The 21515-nt window shown below is 32.7% G+C and overlaps 1 protein-coding gene across 7 annotated transcripts in view; it reads left to right on the forward strand.

Annotated features, from left to right (window-relative positions):
- LOC111002370 (whirlin) overlaps positions 1-18689 on the forward strand; it is a 59250-nt gene extending 40561 nt beyond the window's left edge. For 5 of the 7 annotated variants that reach the window (XM_045630431.1, XM_045630432.1, XM_045630437.1 and 2 more), the window contains 5 exons: positions 12099-12104; positions 12371-12451; positions 13271-13534; positions 14086-14226; positions 14506-18689. In XM_045630431.1, coding sequence (XP_045486387.1) covers positions 12099-12104; positions 12371-12451; positions 13271-13534; positions 14086-14226; positions 14506-14586 — 573 coding nt within the window. In that variant the 3' untranslated portion in view covers positions 14587-18689. The remainder of the gene's footprint in view (positions 1-12098; positions 12105-12370; positions 12452-13270; positions 13535-14085; positions 14227-14505) is intronic. The other 2 variants (XM_045630435.1, XM_045630436.1) reach the window with 2 other exon arrangements.
- Positions 18690-21515: the final 2826 nt, after the last annotated feature.

A 21515-nucleotide genomic window follows, 5' to 3' on the forward strand; every position in this document is an offset into this window, starting at 1 on the left:
AGACAATTTGGTAAACCAAAAACTTCTTAGAAGCATGGACAATAATAGTATACATACTCACACACAAACTTTTACAAAAACAGTAATAATTTTACCTATAGTTTTCGTTGTAGATGATATTTCAGGAGTCGAAATATGGATCAGCTTTTTGTTCTACTCTGTTTATTCCACAATGTACTTTAGTATAATTCGTACTTCATTGTAAATAAAATAATAGGGGTGAGATTGCGGCCAGTAATCAAGGCGAGCGAATAGCTCGGTACAAAATGAGGTCTCGCTTTCCGGATTGTTTTCATAAATACGAGACAAGTCACAATTACAATTAACATCAAAATTGTCGCTCGTTGTTATGGTAATTATTATTATGCAATAATTATACCCGGTACTTATTTGCTAAATGTTTGAAACTTTAAGCACTGTGAAAATGGTGACAGTAATTTGCGATATGTACGTTTATAAATCAGAATTAATTAAGCCCCATAATTTGGCAGTTGAAACCTTTATAAATAAAATAATTTAATGTAACAATTTCGTGTCATATATATGATATGCCTTCAAAAATTACTTAGCAGAAGGATTTCTATACGATTTCCATACATAGTTCTAAATGGTTCTAACATGGTTCTAAATACAAATTATTTGAAAATATTCTTTATTTTAAAAATAAGGTAGTGTTAACTTACAATAAATAAATATTCAGGGATATATTACTATATCAGTTTATGCAGTATAAGCCTAGGACCCTGAGGTCGTAGGTTCGACCCCACTATATTTATTAAGGGACTTTATGTTTGTGTGCGCATCTAAGGAATCCGGCATATCTCAAATCCAAAATCATCGACGTGTCAAACTGATCTAGTACTACAGACTGATCACCTTCGTAGGTGTTGATAATTAATAATTCATAGAATCGTGTCTATGAATTATAGACCGAAATAGGGTTAGATTATTATTATTATTAGTTTATAGCAGCGGTCTCGACAATAATTATACCACATCCGTTTCTGGTTTAGTTTTTGGATCCCACACCAAAAGTCACCAAAAGCAATACGAATACCGAACTCCTTCAACTGTTTTTACTATTCTATATTTTATACATCCCTTACAGTGTGAAGAAAGTTATCAAGGCCAATTTAATTAAAAAAGGATTCTTAAGGTACCAAAACAGCCAATTAGAAAAAATAACTGACCAAATTGAAGACTACAAAAATTTCGAAAGTTGTATGCTCAAGGCCCACTTTTGTCTTAAATTATCGATTAATTATTATTCGTTGCTTGTACAGAATTGTTCAAAGGTGAATGTAACCGTGTTTATTCTTAGGATATTCCTAGCTTTTCTGTTACTGGGAAGAACCCTTTCTAAAACCCTTTCTTTCTATATTTGTATATAAATAAAGAATTATATAAAAATAAGTATAAAGAACCAAAATTATAGAAGTATAACGAATGGCCTTAGATTATGAAAAAGAAGTATTAACAAAGTTTCGTCGTGTAATCATACTTTTGATTTTGTAGAACTATAGTTATTGCGTCTGAACGGAAACAGTTTCTATAGATTTCACATTTTAATTGCTATATCCTGTGGGAATCCGGTTACTTAACACGTCGCTTGTACAAGATAATACAGATAATCTTCGCCAAGTTAAATTACACGTTTAACGCCCTAATGGAGACTGTTTTATGTATTGGCATGTCATTTTGAAACGATGTAATCAGTTAACTAAGCTATGACACTCTGTGTGATTTTTAAAATAACTAAGAGATTATAAAAATATTTTTGTATGTATTAAAGTCATAATTTGATTATTTATAACTATTTTTAGTAATGTGTGACTAGATTAAATATCAAATACAGACTAGCAGAGGTAGTGTTTTTAGTTGTCAATATCAGACATTTATTTTTCCCACCATAAATTCATATTTAATTGCATTTGTTGAGTCATAGTGTATACTTAAATACAGGATATTCCAACTGAGAGAGTCAAACATTTTGTGAAAGCGAGACACTTTCGAAGCTATTTGCGTTGTACAAGTCTTATTAATTGACATCTGTGGCGGTCTCTGACCCTAATTGGATGAATGTCCAATAAGAGCCTTCCTAAGGGTCAGGTCGTTATTGGTGTATATAAATAAAGCTGATGAATATTGATTTTCTTTTGTTTATCCGCCATAGTTACGCTTCGCTGTACAACATAGAAATTAAAAGATACTTGTTGCAATTTTGTCTCTTAGTTGAAGGAAGTTTTAATTCTGATTTATAAAGTATAAACGCAAGTAGTTTATTATTATATATCATACAGAAATTAATCCATTTAATATATCCTAAAAAGGCAAACACAAAGAAAAAATATTCTTCAACATTAACACGACGTTATTCTAGGCCAATTATTGGAGTCTCGTAAACTGCCTCAACTGCGGAAACCTACAAAAACATAGCTCTAACCAACTTAAAAGAAATATTAGATTAAACTTTTATTTTTTATATTAAATAGAAAGATTAATTTTATTGTAAGTTTTAATTTTAAAGGAGTTGAAGGTTAAATATGTTTTCTTACAATGGATAAATAATATAAAAATATATATTGAGTCATAGTAATTACAGACGTTGACCGATACCGGTATAATAACCAAAGCTACATGAGTCAGCTTGGTCGTGTGCGCAATACTCTGACGTTTACAATGAACAGACAATGATCAGATAATTTCAACAAGAATGATTAATGATAATCTAGTAAATTTAACATAATATATTATAATAGTAGTTTTGATCTCTGTGGTCTGAATTTGAATAAAGAACCCTATTCCATAGTCATGAAAACAATTTAAAAAAGGAACACTATAAACTATAAATAAATATTTAGACAGACTGCTCGCGTTCTATTTTCAAGAAACTTATTTGAAAATCCATCAAGCTGGTACTTCAGCAAGGTGGGATGTTCCTTTTAATATGAGCTACAGCTTAATAAAGCGAAGCATAGCTGGAATTTTTGGATGAGATTCCTATGTTAGATCATAATACGTACGATACCTAAATGCTAGTTTAGATACATGTTATCGCCATTTCTATGTTCTAACATAGTTCTACTAGTATTTTTAAAAGCGGATGCTAAGGCGTTTCTAATTAATGAATATTAAATATTCTGCGTAGATATTATCGACCAATACTTTCTCCTATCGTTGTGATCTGTATTTTATGTGAATAATAAGTTATGCCTGGCGTCGGTCCCACTTGTTATCAACATTATTTAACTCTATTACAGTATCGCATAATAAATTGTGGTCTTACAAACCTAAACGTTTTTTAAGTATTGAATATAATAATAATAAAGTTTATACTTGTACACAAATTGAAAATTGTGAAAAAAATACATCGTGTTTTAATAAAGCATTTTTTTAATTATTCAAATGAAAATAGGAAGCATAGTAAAGTAACTTGATAATAAATGCATTCAACATTTTAGTTGTTCTAACCAGCATCTTTTTAAAACGAAGATAAAATATAATTAAAACAAGGAATTATAATAAAACAAAAAACTAATATTACATTTCTTGAGTCCTACTTTGTATCACATAAAAACTATATACTCTTTATATCGTACATTAAGGTCACATAATCATCGTGACTACCTACTACTACGTACGTGACATCGTAAATAACGTCCAATTAAACTTATACATATACTTTCACGTGTTTTTGTTGTTCCTTTGTCAAAGGAAGCATAACGAGCTGTTTTCACAGTTCCTTTCACGATGTTATAGGCTTTTTTATATCTATAAAGTTTATTAGGGTACGATCTAAAAGTTTCTTTGACCAATTTATCAAACTTTTTGAGAGCATGGTTGGATAATTATGTTTGATAATCGCTATGTTTCCTATTTTACAGCTTGTAGACTTGTGTTTGTAGTTGACGAGCTACGGATTCAACAACGTTATGTGAACATAAAAATATTGTTTTATTCCAACCAGTAGTTCCCGAGATTGACGCAACTTAACAATATTTTCGTGAAATATTATTTCTTATTACAATAATATGTATGATAGGCAAATGAGCCCACAGAACAGTCATATCACGAGGCATGAAGCCCATGCATACCCATGTTAGCGGGTACGTTACACCCTTTAATAAGTAGAAGTTTTTTTTTTAATTTGGAGGCCGTTTCTCCCAGAGATGACTTCCACTGGAAGCCGATTCCACGCCTACAGAAGCGTACCGTGGAATACTCTCAGCCATCTAGGTGGATGATTATTTCGGTTCGTGCAGGAAGCAGGGATCAGCCCAAACATTTCTTTAGAACACTCTCCATAGTGCACTTCGCCTATTTTTTCGTGAAATAAATTCCGCGGCATGACTTTAAGAGACACGATAGATTTGCTATCACAAATGGGTCAGCCAAATCTGCAACAGTTATCTGAGTTGGTTGCACGACTGCAATAATGATTCGGTGCTTTCTCAGGACTATGGTTTTCCGGGGTCACAGTGTCGAGAGATAAACAGACAGGCAGGTTTTATCGTGACGTCATGATCGGTCTTTGAATTGCCGAATAAATACTTTACTATTCGGGAGTATGTTTAACCCTAACATAAGTATGAAAACCCGTATACAATATTGTGAGTAAACAATCATTTATCTCATTGTAATAGCATCACAAGCAATGTAATATTAATACATTTTTTTATACTGAAATAAAGTTAGGAGTTTATTTTAGTTTTAATCAAACGATGCCACAACAGATGCAATACAGTAGCTCATAGAAGTCAAACAAATCTTCGTAACAAACGCGCACTCTCTATAAATTTATTCAATAAAAATGATTTAATAAAAGTTCTTATTCAAACATATGAAAACGGAGCCAAGAGATTTATAGCGTTAGTAAGTTTTAATAAGTAGGTACACTGCCAAGCCGTGCGAAGTTACGTTACAAGTTTGGATCGTAGTTCTACTTAGCCAAAACTTTGTACACTTCGTAAACTTCTTGTAGATTTCAAGAATAATAAACTACAAATGGTTTTAAGTTCAATAGTAATCCATTGAGGATAGGTCAAAGCAAGAACAAATCTATTGAGTAGTTATTTAAGACAATGTTAAAAATACTTTATTACGAAGCAACAATGCCCCTTTAATAATTTGCAAGTATTCTAAGTAGCTTATTAACAATTATGAAGCTGATAAGGTAGTCCGTTCTCATAGAAGTCTGCTGCATGTAAATAGTAATGTATACATTAATCAAATGTATATCATAAATTTAAAAATAATATAACTTACGTAGTGCGAAAACCGGATATTTAGAAACCGTATTAAAAATTATATTATACAAACCTTTTTTGTGCACTAAATGCTTCAATAACTTTAATGACAATGATTAAATTACCTCAATAATAACAATTACATAGACAAGGATTAAAAAGATCCTCTTATATTTATAGATATAAAAAAGACAAATTTAAAAATCGGTTTCAAATCTAACTGTAAGATATGTCGCTTAATATCCATTTGCACCGATATTGCACTTACGAATACGAAGATAAACAGAATCGTGACAAGTGGGCATAATTCAGGTCCGTTATGTGATAATGAACATGCTCCACTTGTACCATGTACTGGAGCTTTCTACAAATCGTCTTGTAAATAGCCTTATTACAAGACTGTCAACATGGCGAAGCTATCAATTGTTTTCTTTCTCCTACAACATGTACAGAAAACTGCTTCAAATAATTTTTATTGGTGACATAAACTCATAATCATTTCTAAATATGTGACAAAAGTTGATTTAAAAATTGAAATTGTAAATTAAATATTTATTTGTATTTTTCTAATTACGATGTAGGAATGTATATTTAAAAGAGCCAAAGTAGGTATTTGTTTAACAATTAGGGCATACTAATTAATTAAACTTTTATCTTACACTAAATTAAGGAGCTGCTTTAAATCAAACCTGATATTTTTTTAATTAATTTAGTATTATAGTACATTTAGTAATTATTATACATTACAAAATATGTGTGTGAAGGTGCTTTCTTTTTTGTGAATGAAATTTCAAATTACGCTAAGCGTTATTAATTTAAACCCTGATATTCAAGACACTTAATTAAACTGATCTATATTAATTATAAAATAATAATTCTTATTCACGCTGAGTTCATCCTCAAAACGCATATTATCTATGTTATGTAATTCGAGTTTTGCAATATGCAAACCAAGTGAAAAATATAATCTCAAAAGGAAACATAAAATTCATTTTATAAGGCCAAGTTACGCAATTAACGAGATTAAATAATATTTTAGCCTTTTTTATTTATTTATTCAAGTTTTCCACACCATACATTGTTACATATATCTATAGTATATGTTACAATCTGCTTTATCTCAAATATATGACTATTTAGGTAAACATAACTGTTTAAAAAAAAACATATAAGATATAATAATAATACCAGAAATATTTGTAAAGCGAAAAAAAACCAGCAAAACAAATAGTTGTCGTTAAATGGAAAGCAGAAAAAGTATATTTCATACTAGTGTTAGTAATTACATAAAAAACTATTCTTATTTGAACACTATTGCGTATATTCTGTTATTTTCGCCTGACGTTTTTTGCTGCACCAGAAATAATGTTTTATTTTTTTATTCATGCCATATTGAGGCATCTTCGTGATAAGGCACGTTCAAGCAATCCCAATTTGTAAACAAAAGAACGTATTTTTTAGACAGTTCGGTACGTATGATGCCGATATTCATTACGGGCTAGGACAATAAAGCGACAAAATACCATACACAGTTTATTATTTAATTGTCGTTATTGAGGTTGGGTGTAATGGTATATAGAGTGTGTCATTGTATAGAAAACAAGCTAAACCAACCAAATTCGAGAGAGGGTTTGGCGTTAAATCGAAGGATGTTACATAGAGTTGACACTGATTAAAACCCCGATTCAGCTGATGATGCAGTGATCCTTCTTCCGTTACAATCACCTACCAACCCAAACAATTGATGTTTTTAGTATTATTAATTCATTCATGTGAAAGGTAACAAAATATTCATGAATTTTTCTTTAAAATCTCCTCTATAATGTTAATTATAAATCGATTTTACTTAGTACGTATTGAGAAACTTTAAATTCCATTGAGAGCCAGCTTGTTGTTACCAGCCTTCAATGTCCGCACTAAGTATAAATTATAATAACAAGAAAATGCTAATGAGATCGTGTGCGGTCCATTATGATGTTTAATAAAGCGGTTAACGGCGGGATGTTTGGCTAGATAGCGGGACAACGGCATTCGTGCCTTTCATCATTTATGTGAGATCAATCTCACTTTGCATCTTATACAAGCGACCTGTTCCATTTAATTTATGAATATTTTTAACTAAGCCATACAGGGATAACGTAACATTCTAATGAGGATAAAATGGTTCGGAGAATTTTAGTTTATTCGTTACAAATTCATTTTTTTTCCTGGAAATTAACAGAAAGATAAACTACTCGTCTTATCTAAACATATTTAATATCATCAGATAGTATCATCCGTATCTTGAATAAGGTAAGATTATAATGTAACTGAAAAATTATCGAAATTTAAATGTTATTAATATGTATTCAGCGAATAGCTGGTATAATCCAATTCTTTGAATATGATTGATGTCTGATATTTGCGTGTATTTCTTGATAAAATAAACAACATTTAATGTTGAGCGTTATCAGACAAGGGTCCGATACACATATTTTGGCATCGATTGAACTGTACTAAACTAAATTTCCGTCTATAGAATTCTATTTTCATTTAAAATTTAGCAAAATAGGAAGAATCAAGTCACTGGCCAAACTACTAATAATAAAAGCGATAATTACAGACTTATCAGATACTGGCTTTCTTACGTAAAGCTTTTTGCACCTTAGTCGTGATATAACACTATATAAATTAAATATATCGCCATATACGATTTGTTCTATAATAGGCCTGCGTAACAATGTGGCATTAAGGTTAATCGGGAGTGTAAAGTGTCTTTATTTGTTCTTTATAAGGCCGCTTATCTCATTTCGTCATCAAATTAAAACTTTCTAAAAGCCCTTCAGCAGGCCGTTATTTTTAAATATAATAAAATACAGTATGTATTATAAGTAATGAAGGTTCACGGTCGAAAATAAGGCATATTAAACTTTATTATTTTTCTTAATTTACACTATTAAAGGTCACGTAAAAAACTTATTTTGTTATTGTTAACGGTTGAATATTAGACATATTAAACTTCATTATTTTTCTTAAATTACAATATTTAAGGTCACGTAAAAAACTTATTTTGTTCTGTATAAAGTCGTCATTAGAGTTTTTACAAAGATCGAGAAAAGTCACTTAGTAGGTTTTTATTTTGAACAAAGAAACAAAGTTTCATTGATACCTCCATCTTCTTAATACACTGTCATATTTAATTAAAAACATTAACGATGCTTTGTATACCAATTTTCTGAACTAAATCATATCAAGTAATCTAACCTTACTGTGTTTAAAATAATAATACTTTTAAATACGACAATGGTTGAATCATTAACCTCGATATAAGATTTGCTCACCTGTCACGGCTATCCTTACGAGAAACACTGGTTTCTATTTGTAAACAACTTGATTGTATGGAAATATAAAATACGTGCACATCTGGTAACGTTCACCGCAAGACTGGTTACTGTTGGCTGATGGCTCATAGTTCTTAGCAAATGCATTCGCCTCTTGTCTCTTGAGTTCGATTTTGATATGGTATATGTATGTTATAATTTATAAAATTTAGTTTAATTTATTTTTATTGAAATTTAGCCTTCTATCTACATTCATAGCTAGATTTTGAACAGAAAGTTTCAATGCAATCATGTTACAAGATGTACAAAAAAACTTTTGTTTTTGTTCGGTTGTAGTTTCAAGGCTGAATCGACAATAAGCTAACCAGTCAGAAAGAGTAATGTATCAAAATCTCCGCAAATACGATCGTACGATGAATAATTCAAACTGTGAAAGCAGTCGTTATATAAGCAATAGCCACCATTGCTGAAACTGGATACTAGTTCAATGAAGCTAGTTTTGACACTGATATTCTATGATCTAAGCGGCGTTAGTATAAAAGAAAAAATTTGCTAAATTCAATAAGGTTGCAACCGGGTTTTTTCATTCAATGGAGATAAAGATCTTATGAAACAGTTACACCGTATAAAAGTAAAAATATACGAAGATAATATTAGATCGTTATCTACAGCTAACATCTTACTATATATAAAGTTCGTGTCAAGTTGTTTGTCCGCTATGGACGTCTAAACTTCTGAGCCGATTTCAATCAAATTTGCACACCGTGTGCAGTTTATCTAACTTAAAAGATATGATAGCTAACATATAAGTCTACTGTATGTTTGTATATCAAAGAAATCCTCTTAAACGGGTGGACCAATTTGAATATCGTTTTTGTATACGACTGGGTTGAGCCCTGGATGGTTTACATTCACAATTCAGCCCGGCATTTGCAGCCGCTGCAGTCGGTATTTTCATACTTTGTTTAATATCCTAATCACTTGAAATGTCATGTAGAACAACGTCTGCCGGGTCCGCCAGTAAATTAATATAACAAAAAACAATAACTTGAGACCCTTTAGGCAAGGTATGTATATATAAATATATGTATATTACATATATTTATATTAGATTGATTTTATTTAGATTTCGATACGTGGGACATTAGAGACAGTTTTAAATTAAATTAACAACAAGTTACTATTAAGGTAGAAAGGTATCCAACGAACCACAAAAAACAATTTTGACACTACAAAATAGAAGAAACTAAGGCACTTTTAAATGTATTTCAAACTCATTTTGTCATAGACATTTTATAAATATGTTTTGCTTTTGCACAAATCTTTTTCTGTTCTTTTGAAGAGAAAAAGATTTTTTTAAGTAATAAGATCAAGGTATTATGCGTTTGATATAATAAAGTACATTGTTTTTATCAAGTCCGTTAGTTCTCACGGCCAAAACATCTGCCGAAACTGGATAGACCGGAAACTTTAAGGCTATATAGTTTCTTGAACCACACATCCTTTGGTTTTTATAAAACATAAGTCTGCTTATATCAGAACAAATGCCGTAATTTGAGAAAGTATATATTGATATATCCATAAATTGTAGAACTTGTGGAGTAATACCGCTATACATATAAAACGATATTTACAGTTTCGTTTAAAAAAAAAGGTATAAAGTTTTAAAACTTGACACTACAAAACGCGATTAGCAATTTATTATTTATTAATAGACACGAAAAAAAACTACTGTTTTTTAAGATCCGTTTTAAACACAGTTTAATTCAAATACATAATGGAACTAACGGGGTCTGATTTGGACCACAGATAAAATATTAAAGTAGCTAGTAGATTCGTAATATTACTTATAATTGACTGCGCATTGTGAGAAAATAACGCTATTTGAATCTTATATCTTTTATCTTATAGCGGTAAATATCTTTTGGCTATGACGGTAAAAAATAAATCAAATGTTTGGCGAAATTTTACATCAACTGCAATGTCAAATGTTTTTAATGTCAATAAGTAATGTCAAACGATTTGATATTTTAAATTTGCCTCAAGGTACATATGTGATTAACCTTCCATGTCCTGCCTACTCTGTAATGGGCATTTCATAAGGTACAAGAATTTATATAAACTTTAGTTGCGAGTTTCATATTTTATAACCAATAAAACTGAAAGAGATTGGATAACAGATTAAAATGGATAAGCCATTAGGTAGGCATATCCTATAAGTAATACAAATATCCAACACAACATTTTCTTCAGATCGCGTTACCATCTCGTATTACGAGGACATTACATTGAAGTGTGTGGTTTTATGAAACACTTATTATTAATCTCACCTGCCTCTGCTTTATTAAAACCTGATATCTAAGAAAAAACTTATTAAAACATATCAGTGGCGCTACAACCTTTTAGGTTCTGGCCTCAGATTTCTGAATCTGGTTCATGATCATTTTTAAATCTAATTGGCACTGACACGACTGTTTCCTCACGATGTTTTCCTTAACCGTTCGAGCAAATGTTAAATGCGCACATAGAAAGAAAGTCCATTGGTGCACAGCCCGGGATCGAACCTACGACCTCAGGCATGAGAGTCGCACGCTGAAGCCACTAGGCCAACAATGCTCTTAATAAAAAACTTATTACGGCATTTAATTTTATTTAAAACTTTGTAATAAGGCATGCTATATTATGCTGATAGAAATGTTTAATTTGGCAACAAAGATTGCTTCATAAAACACAAGCGAAAATAATTGTATAAAAATTTATAAAACAGAATATGTATGCCTTTTGAAAATAATATTTAGAAACTGTTTGAACGCCCTTAAGAGTTCTTTAATACTCGGGTAAGCGCGTGTCGTTTGAATTCGATACAATCTCATTGTTTATAGAACGCTAACAAGACGCACCATGTCGAGGCCGTCCCCAGATACAAAACCTAGATAAAAGATATTATAAGAAATAACAATCTCGTCATGCCGGTGAACATACCGCGCCAGTATACGCGATAATTTCAATATACGATGACAGATGCACATGAACATATCATAGGTTATATTCTCCACGTCGATCGGCTTTCTTTATGAATCAGTTTCGCATCTATAAACAATATTTGAGCTACAAAGTGTGTCAGGGGCGTTCCATCTCTGTTGTGATTACGAATATGATAAAGCTTTCATATCATTTTAATAAGATTTAATGACTCTAATATCTTATAAAACTTATCTATATACTTATAAATCCAATACGTATTGTTCGAACTGGAAAACAATAGAAAAACAATGTCAAACCGCATTCGCAATGTTGCAACTACGACAACTACAATTGTTAGAAAGTTAACATAAAACACAATAGCGTATTTATTTCGTGACACCTCACTTGCTACTTGCATACCTAATATTAAACGTAAATTATATAATATCTAGGTATACGAGCCTATTCCCCGAGGGGAAGACACAGTTTTTCACTATAGTTGGTTAGTTCTTTTCGTATATACATACTGATAAATTCCTTTTATTCCATGCATCGTGTAACAATATAGGACCAGGTACGTATAATTAATTAATGCAATTGAATTGAAGTTTCATACACGTTTTTTAAAGGTTAATGAGCTAGCTAGAAAGTACTCATTAAAGTGCGCTCTTCTCATTTAGGAAGACGTAATTTTGACTTGTTTTTGCACATGCTACCGTCGCTTTACTAGTCATTAGTTTTAGCAATATCGGTTTTAGTGAATTGTGATTATAACGATGTCGAGTAGTTAGCGTTCAGCGCTGTTAAAGTGTCAGGCGCTGAGTGAGTGTGATGTTTCAGCGCGGCTACCTCGAAGGTCTGCGCTCATCACTCGGTGGCTGGACGCAGAAAGTTAAGTCATGGTACTGGGGACGACCTCTAGTAAGTGGCCCGGCCTTCCACCGACGAAATCAGCGAACTGTCTTAGCACATTGACAATTACTTTTGCACGATAAAAACCTTTTTCAAAATTCTCGCTTCGAAATCGGAAATTGCTTGATGTTAGAAATATATTTTTATTTTCACTTCCGTTATTGTTGCACATTTTGACGTTTCGTTTTCTTATGAGTAGTGTTGCACTTTTGTTTTCACTGCGGTTATCATTTGTAAATTGTCGTTAGTCAGTAGACGTGAATGATTTAATGCATGATGATAGAGGTAATTCTGTAGCCACCGGTATTCTTGTGACCATCGCGATGATTTCGTTAACGATTGCATGAGCCGAAATGAGTTCGTTATTTGGTTAATTATTTTCGACATGCTCTCTATTTATGTTGAATTAATTTATGTCGCAACTTTCATTTCCAAAATCGGCTCTAAATGTTAATTGGTTATAACGATCCTTCATGAAACAATACGACACTGTAAATTGTAAAATACGTTTAGTACCACGCCACCGAGTGATCGAAAAGCATGATTAATGCCTCCAGTTCACATCTCACTTTCAGCTTCTCAAACTTCTGGATCATTTACATTGTAATTGAAGCACTAATAATCTTCTCCGTTTCTGCCAAACCCCTACACAGTCCCACTAGAGCACATATTGTATTTAGAGGCTGATAAAGTCTTGCTGTTAGAGTAGATACAGTTTTAGCGTGAATGTTGTAATTGGCTTAGGTTTTATACTCATGAAATTGTCAAATACGTTAAGTTTCAATACTTTTAACATATTTTGGTTTATTAAGTTCGGATATTTTGCAGGAATTAGCACACAAATTGTCGAGAAGTTTCGATATGAAGGAAGAGGGCGGTGCTCTGTTAGATGATCGGGGAATAAGGAGACATCAATCTATGCAAAGATTACAACACGGGGAAGGCCAAGATGAGAACCGTACTGCAAGAGTTGTGCCGGACCATCATGGGAATCTTCACATAACTGTTAAGAAGACCAAGCCCATACTAGGCATTGCGATTGAAGGTGGCGCGAACACGAAACACCCACTGCCAAGAATAATTAATATTCACGTAAGATTTCATATTGAAATTGTTAATGTTATAATAATTAATAATCTTTAAATTATCCCTATTTAAATTTTCAAGGAAATAATTAATAGTTTAAGAAAACACACATCTGCTGAATAAGAGCGCCTTTTTATAAGAAAAAAAATAATAATGTTGTCTAAAATATACCTATTCAAAAACGAATATCAAGGTTAGAGATCTAGATCATCGTTTATTAAAAAAACAAGAAAAAGTCTACGACCTTTTAGGTCTGAATATAAATTTCTGTATGTGTTTCGTAATCAATTGTTTTTTTCTAATAACCAAGCAGATGATCAGCTTTCGGTTACTTCATGATGTTTTCGGTCACCGTAAGTGCGTGTGTTAGACACTGTGTCATAGCCAGAAAGTGAATTCTTTACAGCTAGGGTATGAATCCTCTATCTCAGGGATAAGAGTCGCAATCTGAATCTACTTTATACCACTGCTCTTTCTCTAGATACAAAAATCTAAAATAAAATTGAAACAGAAATATAACTGACCATATTATTCACAAAATATATTCAATTTTCCAGGAGCATGGTTCAGCGTATGAGGCTGGGGGGCTGGAAGTGGGTCAACTTATATTGGCGGTGGATGGTCAGCGTGTTGAGGGCATGCAGCATCAAGAAGTGGCGCGTCTTATTGCTGAGTCGTTTGCTCAGAGGGATAAACCGGTATGTATACATTTAACATAAAGAAAGATCAGGTCTAGTGTAACAAGAGACGTTGCTTTTAACTATTATTATTTAATGCCTCTCTAACTCATTTAGTTTTCCTTAGGAAGTCAGATGTTTTATAATAATTTTTTCTTAACTTTTTGCGCCTGACATTAAAAAAAGTCAATATTGTTCGAAACGTTTTTAATTAATGTAATTACTGTATTTGGTAATTTCACGAAATATTTGATAAAGTTTCCAGACTATTCTTATTTGAATTGTTTTATTAATTTTCAGGAAATCGAATTCCTAGTAGTAGAAGCAAAGAAGTCAAACTTAGAGCCGAAGCCAACAGCTCTAATATTTTTGGAGGCCTAACATCTACTGTCCCTCCCCGCCAGCGACCCGCCGTCCGCGCTGGGCAACGCGACGTCTCGGGTCGACCTCACCGCACCCACCACGGAATAGCCAACTCCAACCTGCGCTGTCACATGCTCTTCTAAACGATTCCGATATACGCCTGCGTTAACAGTCTCGTCGTTCCGTCAAAAACTGTAAAATTTTAAAAAGATCTTCTGAATATTTTTTTCCATTCAGCGCTAGATCTTAAAAAAATCTCTAGAATGGTCAGTGTCGAAACTTCAGAAGACAGCTATGAGACTATAGTTTTGATAAAAACAAAAACCAATCGGGACTGACGTCAGCAACAGAAAAGCATCTCTTAGCTTAATTGCTTACGCAAACACGACGGGCGCAAATCGGTAAAACGTTTGCTCTATATTGAAATGGTGTACGTTAAACGTTGCAACGGACTGTAATGAGAAAACAATTAAGCAGGTTTCCGAAGGCTAAAGTAATGGCACAAGGGAGGCGAAAATAAATCCTAAACCTAAATTACGAACGTTTTAAAATTACTCAAAAAGCACATTGCCCAACTTTGAAATGTCCATAACATCTGGACATCACGGGTAGAGAAATTTTGGAAATCCTTTTCTATACTGTAACCATTTTGCCAGTATGGTGACTGAATTTTATAATCTAATTTTACTAATCTACATTTTAAAATTATCACTGTATCAAAAGGTTATTCGCAAGTTAGAATTTGAATCATCTAAATAGAAGTAGGGTTATGAAGAGATAGTTTCGCTAATAGTTTGGCATTGGTGCTATGAGTAATAGATCATCTTTTTAAAATTTCGCTTCAATCATGCAACTTTTAGAGCTTTGTTTCGCGAGCATTTCACGAAAGTATCATTAGATAGACGTCATCCATGTGCCATCATTGCATTCATAGATAATACGCGGGTCATCTCATACCAGATCGTTGTTTCGATGGTAGGTTTTAGATACAGTATAGTTTGAGTTTACTGCGAATGAAGTTAAATTATACGTAGATTAGATCTTTACGTTTTATCTTCATTGCAACTTTGAACATCATATGAAGAAAAATATTAGGAAGGCTTTTGTACTCTTGCGTAAAGGTTTTCAGCTTCGTTCTAAAGTTCGAATCTCGATTTAACTCTCGTTCACAATAAACTCGCACTAGGTCCTTAGCATCATCACGTCGCCAGTAGAGTTGAGCTTGCAGCAAGGCGCAAACTAAGCAAGTATCAACAACGACATTGGAAATTCTCAGAATGCGACTGACACTATATCCTCAAGCCTTAGGAAATGTTGATTTATCTTTATGTCCAGTTTGCTTAGAAGAAAAAGCGCCACATATTCCAAATTGAAGCGGTGAGATAAGGAGGTTATGGCGGAGAGGGATTAGCCCACTCATTGTTTAATGTAAACATAGTATAATTGGTGTTTGCAATATAATCGATTTTGTGTTAGATGTTAGAGACCCCGTATCACTTTGATGTCAAACCTGTAACCGATAGAATCAAAACGTGATTAGTTGCTTTGCCAAATTGCAACTTCCTAATTTCATGTGACACACAATTTTTGTTGCATGAATTTTATAATTACGGCAACTGAAATTGTATGTTATGAGTTCATAATCTGTAGGCCATAGGAAATTTTTATTGTTTATTTTTGCTCTGAACGACAACAAAGTCATAGCAAGTCATATCATTGGTTTTATCTCTCATTTCTTACGCACATTAAGAGTTGACATTAATGAACTAAAATAACCAAGACTTAGAATAAAATGTACTAATTTATTCAAATATCAAGTGTTATGCCAACTTTTAATAATTAGATCCTTCCTTAGGATTTACTGAAATGTAGTAAGATCATTCCAGGTATTTTGAGTTTGCTTTTAGAGCGGTAAGCACAGAAGGCATCTGTCTCATTAGGTCCCATATGTCATGCCTTACTGAACGGGATTTCTATAAGATGATTTTGTCGTCTTCTATCTATGGCCTACAGTTTAAAGTTGACGTCACAAGCTGCAGAAAATATATAACCAATCATTGTCGTTGTCGCTGAAGCTTATTCGATGTACATAATCTGTAGATATTTCACTAGTATTACACAAATTATATTATGTGTTTTATTCAGTCATTTAAATCTTTATCGGAACAGTTAAAATGTATATAATCATTGGCGTACCATTTTTCAGTAGTGCCTGGACTCTTAGTTGTCTTAGAATTGGTATCACTATGCTGATGGACCACGCGGCCACTCTATATACGCCTATGTATATAACTCGGTGATGTAAATATGTGTAATATAACTATTCAGATTAGTGCCAAAAGCCTAACCCTTCATATATGTACAAATCAAATGCAGTTTATCTACCGATTAGGTCGCTAATTCACGAGATACGCTTTTTAATATAGGATTTGATAATTAGGTTTAATTATATACGGCATATGTTTTATTTTAATGGTTTGTATATGTCGCAGTCAACTAGATTAATTAGCAGCTCAATTAACAGCCTAGCCTTTTAACTAAACGGCGCAGTTTAACTAGCGGCTTGAAAGATATTCAGCCGTAGCATTTGTTACAACATTTAAGAAACTGGCTGGCCATTTGTACGATAGAGACATTCATATTAACAGTCAACTGACTAGGCAAGTAATAAAACGTCATCGGTTAAAGTCATTTGTTTAGCTGTTTGATCAACTGGCTGAACATCTTTCAGGCCGGTAGTTAAACTGCGGTAATTTAACGGCTAATTAAGGCTGCGACATACTATATATGAAGTATATTCTCGTGGACGGTTTCTTCTACTTCTTAGCTATAACATTAAAAATCCTTTGTAGATTGTAATAAATTCTTTATCATTGTAAGTTTATGATCTCAATGAATGTATCTAAACGTCATATTGTATTTTGTTTAGGCGTATACAGTATAAAATTTAACGGGTTTAAACTTCATAATATTTGTTTCTTAAATTGATGTTTCGAATCCCTGACGGCAGTCGTGATTATCAAGTTAAGATAATGTATTAAAATCGCGTTAAAACCCGTTATTTTTATTTAAATAAACATCTTTGCTTAAAGTAAAACTAACTATATAAAATAAATTTATTTTTACAGAGAATTTCTTTATCTGGTATAATAAATGTAATGTAGATTAATTTATCACTTGCGACTATGTCAATTCATTTAACAAAGCAATGTTTAATTAGTACCTATTTAATAGGTTAATTATTAGCGAAATGATATACGTACTTTAAAAATTTATGTTAAAATTATTCCTATAAAAGTGCAGTTTAAGGTTTAATAGACACGGGCAGTGAAAGACCAACATCGTTATTTTTTATTATTTAAGAAAAAAAAAACTATTTAATTACTGATTACCTATGTTTTAGTTGTAGAACGAAGCATTACTTTTGGGATATTATAATTACTTATCCTGACTTAATAAATGCAGACATTATACAATTTAAATTTCAATACACTACGTACAGAAGGAATCCTCAGTTCATTTTATTCAAAGGCGAAACTTACGAAACTATAGTCATAATGATGTTATACTAACTTGCATTATGTTTGGTATACATAAAACCCTACGTCTAAATTCGGTGCAATTATCGCACGTTTCTCGGCCCGTGTGGATGAAGCATATACCATGATACTACCCGTCAAAGTCAAGACTTAACGCAAAGTTACTTCCTTATGTCAAGGACAATTGACATACTCGCTAAGTCTCGACTCTGAATCTTTCCCACGTCACTTGCACAAGATATTATTATAACGCTGCCTTAACCGTTGTGCTAGGTATATTGATATGACAAATAATTGTTTTTAATAGAAAATTATTTAATCTAATTATCGTACCTTAAATGCAAATACTATCCAATGATTTTTCTATTTAATATTTTCCATTGCTATAGCCCAGCAAATTCCTATCTATTCTATACCGTCCATTTATTTTTCCTTAGTTTGTTATTTATTGCGAATATTGTAAGGACCTCGATGTGTTAGTAGGTCAATAAAACCTTCATGCTGGCATTACGTTGAGAAGATCTATATTGTAGTTTGTTGTTAAGTTTGCCGTTGATAACAAAATATATTGTTACCTAGATAGAAATTTGTTTTATTTCAGTTTTAATCTTAATTTAAAAATTGATAGGCTGCCTGCACTATTAATATTTTGTGGGAGTTTATTATACCGCAGCACTCCCCCAACACTCAATGTTTTTTTTGTCGTAATTGGTTCTATACTTAGGTAGATTTAAATTATGAGGCGTCGTGAACTCAGCTTCTGAATTTTTCAGTTTGTCTTTAAAGCTGGTAGCATTTCCTCGCTGTATTGCGATTATTATTTATGCCTGGAACCAGCTCTGTGGTAACCAGTGTCTACCAGGTGCCAAATTAAATATTTAATCTAATTTCCTTAGTTAATATTGAAGAATGTATCTTGAATCTACAATTTATCTATACTATGAATTTTGATAGTGGAGGGGTTATTTCTGGAACTTTTAAACCGTTAGATGGCCACGTTATTTGTGACTGTAATAGGCTATATGAACCTGAAAATTTTAAGGCTTTTCCGTTGTAATGGGAATTGCTAAATCTAATAAAAACGATCAAAGGAAAACTGTAAATTCTCCCACTGGCTTAACTATGAGAAACAATGACGTAAAGAAAAGTTGTAGACCCTAATAATGCCTACACAAAAATCTGCGACAGCATATGTCTATTATGGTAGGGGAGCCCACGATGCTAAATGGGGATTTACTCGAGCGTCGTGGAGACCTATTGGGTTGCAAAGCTTAGATGATAAGAAGAAAAAAATGTTATATGATATATACCTTTTCATCGGTGGGGAAAGCGGCTATAGATGTTTAAATATGTAAAAAAAAACTGTTGCATGGACATACTCGAGCGCGTCAGATATTGATAGCATCAATGTCCTACGTATTTTTAATAATGTACGAATGTTAATCTGATCATTTGCATGATGGGGGTGGTTGTACGTAAGGGTTAAAAATGAAAAAAAAAATTTAATCGAGCGCGTCAGGTTTTCTAAGAGGGTGTTAAGTGCACCAAAAAAAAAGCTCTCATTCAGTAATCTGACGATTTCGATCTGACGCAAACTCGCGGCCACTATTATAATGTGCAAAAAAAATTCGCCATTTTGAAATACTCGAGCGCGTCAGATTAAGATATATATGGTTCAGATTTATATTCTTAACATACTGTCTCATAATCTGACGATTATCTAGAGGGATTTGCCTGATCTGACAAAAAAAAATATCAGAAAAACGGTTCACCCTAAAGGCCAGCCCTGCAATTCCATTCCTGGGTGCTTAAAATTGTACTTATGAGCTCGCTGAGTTCAAAGAAATAATATTTCTATGCGTTTGAGTTCTCCCAGCTCGAAAGTCTGATAGAAGTTTCATAGAACACTATTTTTGAAATTTTCAAACCCCAATAACTTTTGAATGGATCAAGCAATTTTCCCGCGGTTGACGGCGATCGACGCATTTTTTAAGCTCTAATTATTTAATTTCACCAAAAACGATAATCCGATATGAAATGTCGAAGTTATGTGAAAGAAACACTTTTTTCGGTTTTCTTTCGTTCACGATATCTCTCGAACGAATCAGCCGATTTTGACCAATTTGGTGGCGATCGACGTCGTTTTTTAAGCTGAAAGGTGGATTAGTTTTTTGAAGTTGATGGATAAAGCCGTTTAAAAGTTATTGCAAAAAAACACTTTCAAAAAAACAAATTGTTATTTTTTTAGATTTTTCAGAATTTCTCAAAATCTATCGGGGCGAATCGGTTCAAATTCACATGAAATCTAATTTTGAGGGAAACGCGGAGAAGGAAATGTAGGCATCACGCAGCTGCACGCGTTTATCGCACGAACTTTATCGACGAAATTTTGTTATTTCGGCTTGCGGAAATCGCCAGATTATATATTTTTCAATATTCTTGAATTATTTCATTCAAAATAAAAAAAAAATTAGCTACGCTCGAGAATGTCAAAATGACGTTTTTTTTTACAACTTTGCTGCCCTCCCCTCTCTTTACGTCACTCTCAAATTGTCAGATTAGTGGAATATACACTTTTTAGGATGTGATTAACTCACACTACCTTAATCTGACGCGCTCGAGAATGTCTGATGATCATTTTTTTTTTACTAATCTGATCCTGTATCCTTCACGGGCGGCCTTATATATGGGCCTCATATTTGGTGGAGGTACTTAACCGGGTACAAGGTATCCCCCTGTATATTAATCTGCCGCGCTTGAGTAAATCCCGAAATCCCCTCTTGGGCTCCCCTACTATTAGTATATAGACACATGTCCTCCGCCGCGTCTGTTTGTGCTCGTAATAAACTAAAAAAATTCAAGTAATTTATGAGATAAGTAAAATTTTTAAATCGCTACTTGAGTGAGGAGAATATCGTGTGGATGTTTTGTATTAGAGCAAAAAATCGACAATATATGTCGGGCACAAAAATCAACCTCTTAACTATAAAGATAATTGATTAAAGAAACCATTGCAGCATTTTGAGGCCAAGAGCGCAGCACCGCCCGATTGTATTTTGTTTATGGGTTTTTTATGGGTTATCTGGTAGACTAGCTGTAAGATCGAAGATTCACATCCTGTCTCTTTATTTATTATAAGTAATAATAATAATATTCTGACTATTAATTTATAGAAAAAATGTGTATATTACATATAGTATTTATGTTATGAATAAATAATATATTAATTACATGAACTATTAACGTGTTGATATCTGCGTTACGTACTGAGTTTTTATCAAAAATTAAATATTTAGAAAGTAATGCAAAACAGTTGACGTCAAGTGACTTTGACAAATATTATTTAATGATATTATACGTTAATGCAGCGTCATCATTGGGTGTGTCTAGTTTTAACAAATATTAGAA

Source organism: Pieris rapae, chromosome 12 (genome assembly GCF_905147795.1).
Source record: "Pieris rapae chromosome 12, ilPieRapa1.1, whole genome shotgun sequence".
Classification (NCBI taxonomy): domain Eukaryota; kingdom Metazoa; phylum Arthropoda; class Insecta; order Lepidoptera; family Pieridae; genus Pieris; species Pieris rapae.